Source organism: Saccopteryx bilineata, chromosome 6 (assembly GCF_036850765.1).
Source record: "Saccopteryx bilineata isolate mSacBil1 chromosome 6, mSacBil1_pri_phased_curated, whole genome shotgun sequence".
Taxonomy (NCBI): Eukaryota; Metazoa; Chordata; class Mammalia; order Chiroptera; family Emballonuridae; genus Saccopteryx; species Saccopteryx bilineata.
The window spans coordinates 123864760-123869511 of record NC_089495.1 but is presented as its reverse complement, the minus strand read 5'-3'; the positions used below and the strand labels follow the sequence as shown (position 1 = coordinate 123869511).

At 43.2% G+C, this 4752-nt stretch overlaps 1 protein-coding gene across 3 annotated transcripts; it reads right to left on the bottom strand.

The window, feature by feature from the left end:
• Window positions 1-241: 241 nt before the first annotated feature.
• On the bottom strand, window positions 242-4664 carry METTL23 (methyltransferase 23, arginine). 3 transcript variants are annotated; one of them, XM_066236906.1, is made up of 6 exons: window positions 4625-4656; window positions 4305-4538; window positions 2337-2441; window positions 867-1104; window positions 707-791; window positions 242-599 (listed from the first exon to the last, which is right to left on the bottom strand). In XM_066236906.1, exons 2-6 carry the CDS (start codon window positions 4521-4523, stop codon window positions 434-436), a joined length of 813 nt encoding a protein of 270 aa, XP_066093003.1. In that variant the 5' UTR covers window positions 4524-4538; window positions 4625-4656; the 3' UTR covers window positions 242-433. The 3 variants fall into 3 exon arrangements, with proteins under 3 accessions (XP_066093003.1, XP_066093004.1, XP_066093005.1); XM_066236907.1 differs by lacking the exon at window positions 2337-2441 and having other exon boundaries at window positions 4305-4664; XM_066236908.1 differs by lacking the exons at window positions 4305-4538; window positions 4625-4656 and having other exon boundaries at window positions 2354-2438.
• Between the last annotated feature and the right edge of the window lie 88 nt (window positions 4665-4752).

The following is a 4752-nucleotide window of genomic DNA, read 5'->3' as shown; positions in this document are numbered from 1 at the left end:
GCTTTTCTCAGAATGTCTTGGTCTTTTTTCCTCCCTTTATTTGAAAGACCTATGCAATTTACTTCTGAATGTTACTGACTTGTGTGAAGCTGAAATGCTTAGCAAACTTTGAAGTGGAAATGACAGGTAAGCACCACTGTCCCTGAAACAATGCTCTAAGGTAGCACTTTATAAGGTTGTGGGTACTGCTCCTTTCTCATACCCTAATTTATGCCCTATTTTAATGACTTAGGACAATGAGTCCTTTTCTTATAGTGTTTTAATTTTGTTTTCATGGCTATGTAACCCACAAATGACATCTAGTTAATTGTCAATATTTAAGGCCGACAGATCCTGACTTATCTTCAGGTCCACTGTTTGTGCTCTCAATCTGAAGTTGGCATGCCAGGTTGCTAATCAGTATTGACATCACAAAACAACTTATAGTTATAATTCAGTGAGTGTCCTTTGCAAAGGAGATGACCAGCATTTCAACAGTATGTCTTCCTGGAAGGGCAGATTCTGCTATATCTTCTTTGTCTGCATCAAAAGACTCCAGAGGAATGTGGACACATTTCATATCCCACTTGTAGAGCAAAGCTTCAAGTGACCAGTCAGCACTGAAAGAAAATAAATTGTTATTAAACATGACTTTCCTGTTTTGTTTTTTTTACCCTTTGGTATTAGTGTAATAAAATTGAGAATAAACCAGAATTATTAGCCTTACCTTCTTACCTGGTAAGTAGACCACACTTGGATCTTGGGGCTCTTCTGCATCAAAAAATATACTGTTGTTAAAATGTCTTCAAAATCTGAAAGAGAAGGCTTATTAATTTCTACTTAATCATGTCTCTGGCCATATTTACTGTTAAGCAAAAAAGATTTACCTTCTGGTTCAAAGAACACATCAGATGCAAGAATAACATCTTGTGGTGGCAAAGCCAGAAGGTCCTGGCATATGTGACCCCATGTTAGACCTATAACGCGCACCTGTGGCAGGTTATTCATTTGGCAGCTTTGCTCACAGATATCCAGACAGTGAGGCAGCTCTGAACTGTCTGACAGTATTACTTCAGCGCCACATTTTGCAGCTATGATTCCTGGAAGGCTGGCTCCAGCTCCAATCTAGTAAATTGAAAGATTACATTTCAAAAGGTTGTCTAAAACTGCAAAGAATTTGGTCTTGCAGATCCCCATTTTGTTTGCAGGTACAGGCTTAATATGTAAGTTTGAGCTTAGGCCAAGAAAGTGCCGTAATGAAAGCACTGCCTTAAACCCTAGGGAGCTTGGGTTTTGCATTTGTGATGATTCCTCTTAATTGGGTCAAAGGACAGCTAGTAATGCCTAGTTTTGGGACATGACCTGTTATTTTCAGGTTATTTTCAGTTCTCAATGTCTAAAGTCATGGGATACATACAAGGTCTTAGAGGCTCCATGTGTGACTTACATGCACAGCCATGTACTGTTGATTTTAATCGCTTTTATGTGAAAAAAGCCTGACGTGTTTAGAATGGTGACTTTCTATGAAGGGATTTCTCAGCTGGGCCTTGAAAGTGACATGGTACTTAATACCAAGGAGTGCCTTTGTATTACTGAAACAAAAACCAGTTTCTAGTTTGAAGATGGGCTTAGAGATTCAGTCTTCTGAATGCCCAACAATTACCACTTGGGGATAGAAGAATGCCAAGTGCCTTCCCTACTCTTCATAAGTTTTGCAAAAGATTTAAGCACAGTATCATTTCTGCAACCTTGACAAAAGTTTATTCCTGAAAACCTCCATCAGTCAGGTCAAAGTGATGAGAGCTTGGATTATGTTTTTAATCTCAAGAATCCTGAAAATAGGCTATTTTGTAAAAGACTGCAGGTATTGGAGGCCAAATGACCCTATTGGAACATCCTAGGAAGATGGCCTTACTAAGAACTGTTTCTGGGTACAGTGGATCAAGTGTCGGCCTGGAATACTGAGGTCGCTTGCCCAGTTAAGGCACATGTGAGTTGACTCTTCCTGCTCCTCCCCCCTTCTCTCTAAAATGAATAAAAATTATTTTAAGAAATAACTTTTCTGTGCCAAATTCATCAATGGGCTTCATTTAGAAGGAGTCAGCAAACTAAATGGACAAACTAAATATTTTAGTTTTGGTGGGCCACAGTTTCTTTTTTAAAACACTTAATGTAAAAATCATTCTCAGCTTACCTGGGGGTAAGCTGGCCAAGTTACCCCCAGGATGGGGCAAAAGTAGGTTTATAGTTGTGTTTATTCCAAACAACTGTAAACCTACTTTTGCCGCACCCTATATTTAACAAGCATATAGACTTAAATATTAACAGTTTTTTTGAAACCTCGAGGGCATGTGTACCTCTAAGATAGCCTTGCCCAGGAGAGATCTTCTGTGAAACCATAGGTACTGGGCCAGGACCACAGCACAGGGCCAAACATACATTCCATACTGAAGATGCAGGACCTGAAAAGGATTTTTGTACAGCATGAATAACTCACTGGAATTTGGAATACTACATAGCAAGTACTGAGCGCCTGGCACTGGCATCCATTACAAAAACGACAGTTTCCTGCTCTTCAGTTCACATCCAATGGGGGGGGGGGGTGATAAAACTGCAATACCATGTGATATGTACTTCAAACACTCATTTACTCAAGCATTTATTCAAGGACTGGCTTAACAGCTGTTCTAGGCTAAAGATGTAACTCCTACAGTATACAGACCCTACTTGGGAGAGACAGGCAACAAGCAAGCAAAGATATTTTGGGTTTGTGATAATGCTAAAAATAAAACAGATGAGTAATGGTGGGGAGTAGGGGCGCACGGGACAATAACCACAAGATGGCTGCCCTGGATAGGGAGAGGATGATTCAGACAGAGGCCCTGATGAAGGAACTGAAGCCTCTTAATGGACCAGAGCCCTTGTGTAGGTGTTGGAGACAGGGCTATGTAGCGCAAACAGAGGTCATAGTGAAGGCAGGGATCAGACCCATGTGGTCTCATTGGCCACAGGAAGTTTAGCTTTCATATTAAATGCAAGGGTTTTAAGCACAGGCATAACTTGGTATGCTAAGGAGAAATAATGTGGCCCTAGGAAGACACCCTTAGGTTTCAGTGGACTTGAATCCTGGAGTTTAGGAAGGCAAGCAGTTTACAAAGCCTTTAAAAACATAGAATTGTGAGAGCATGGTATTTAGCCAAGCAAAATAACACAGCTCAGAACTCTGGAATGAGCCTGCCCGGAGTTCAAACTCCTGATTTGGAATTTACTAGTTGTGTGACTTCACTCAAGTTATTTAAGTCTGTGCTTCAGTTTCCTGAATTGCAAAAATGCTATCTCATGGGGTGATTAGGCAGAGTCAATACAAACTATTTAATACAGTACCAGGCACAAAATAAGCAAAGTTAGAGATTACAAACTACAAATCGCGTACACCTTGGCTTCCTAGAGCAAAGGGTGCCCCTAGTGGAGTGGTAGAAAGCGACTGAAGTTACAAATGTATCAAAGGTAAAGGAGCTAAACTCTGAACTTAATCCAGTCAACAAAAATATTAGTGCCTAAAATATGCTAAGTACTATTCTAACTGTAGGCGGTATATAGTGAAGGAGAGACAAAAATGCCTCCCCTGGTCGATTTCACTTAAGACAAGGAAGGATTTCTAACCAGGGAGTTCTGCAAATTTGGGTGTAAAGCGGGTCTGTTCTCAGAGAGTATCTTCACTCCCTAAATAAGGGAAGAAATCAAGATGCGTATTTCAACGTGAAAACAATACAATAGAACTATCTGAAATGGGTTCCGCTGGAGATATTCTTCACCTTTAAACTATTACTAATACCTATGTCACAGGCTGCTTTTAAAACCAAATGAAACACTGCAACGTGAAAGCGCTTTGAAAAACCGGACGCTTGTAAGGTATAATTGCTGAGTTTGGGGGCAGCCATGAGCTGAAAAGAAGTGAGTGCTAAAAACAAAAACTTTATCTGGGCAGTAAGGATTGGAACCCCCGCACCCCAGTCCCACATAAAGCTTAATTAAGAAGCCCTTCAATAAGATCAAAGAAATATTAGGTTTCAAGAATGCCACTTTTCTGGCAGTAAAAAGTCGGTGTGGATAAACTCCCTTCCTGGCAGGGTCCCCAGATTCCATATCTAAAGACATGTAATACGCCACGAGCTTCATATGATCCGTCCTAAGGCGGGAAGCCACGGACCCCACTCCCTCAACCCCTCTCCAGCCGCCCTCCCCAGGTGGGCTGAGAACCGCTCCTCAGCTAGATAACCGCGCAAAGGATCGGAGACGTTTCCGGTGGGTGCAACTGCACGCACCTGCGGAACGAGGACCTCCAACATCGCTCCCTCCGCTCCCACACCCGGCTCCTCCGAGAACCGAAAGCACTGGGCCCGGACCACACGCCCTTGGAAGCCACGGCCGCCCAAGGGAGAGTCGGTGGTCTCGGGGAGGGCAGGAAGCAAGGGAGAGCGCCTAGCCGCCAGGATGAGCACGCGGGAACTGAAGGCCGCTTCCCCGGTACCACGTGGCTCCATCGGGTCCTTAAAACCCTACGGCAAAAAAGGAGGAAAGCAGCTCTCAGGAGACAGTAGCAGCACGGTGAGAACAGACTCGAAACCAGGCAAAAGAAACAGACCACTAAGTAACCCGCACAGCCCGCCAACGGAAGTCAGAAACCGGAAGGCTGTGCGCTGACGGAAATGACGAAACCGGAAACAGGTGTGTGAGAGCTGGCAGCAGTGAGGCGGCTTCTTGGCAGGCCTG

Bases quoted from the DNA above. Each gene is read 5' to 3' on its own strand.
- METTL23 (XM_066236906.1), bottom strand. From the start codon at position 4,523: ATGGAGCCACGTGGTACCGGGGAAGCGGCCTTCAGTTCCCGCGTGCTC. The intron at 1,105-2,336 runs GTACACATGCCC...TCAATTTACTAG, and splicing joins TGGGCAAGGCTATCTTAGAG to ATTGGAGCTGGAGCCAGCCT. The intron at 792-866 runs GTAAATCTTTTT...CTTCTCTTTCAG, and splicing joins TGTGTTCTTTGAACCAGAAG to ATTTTGAAGACATTTTAACA.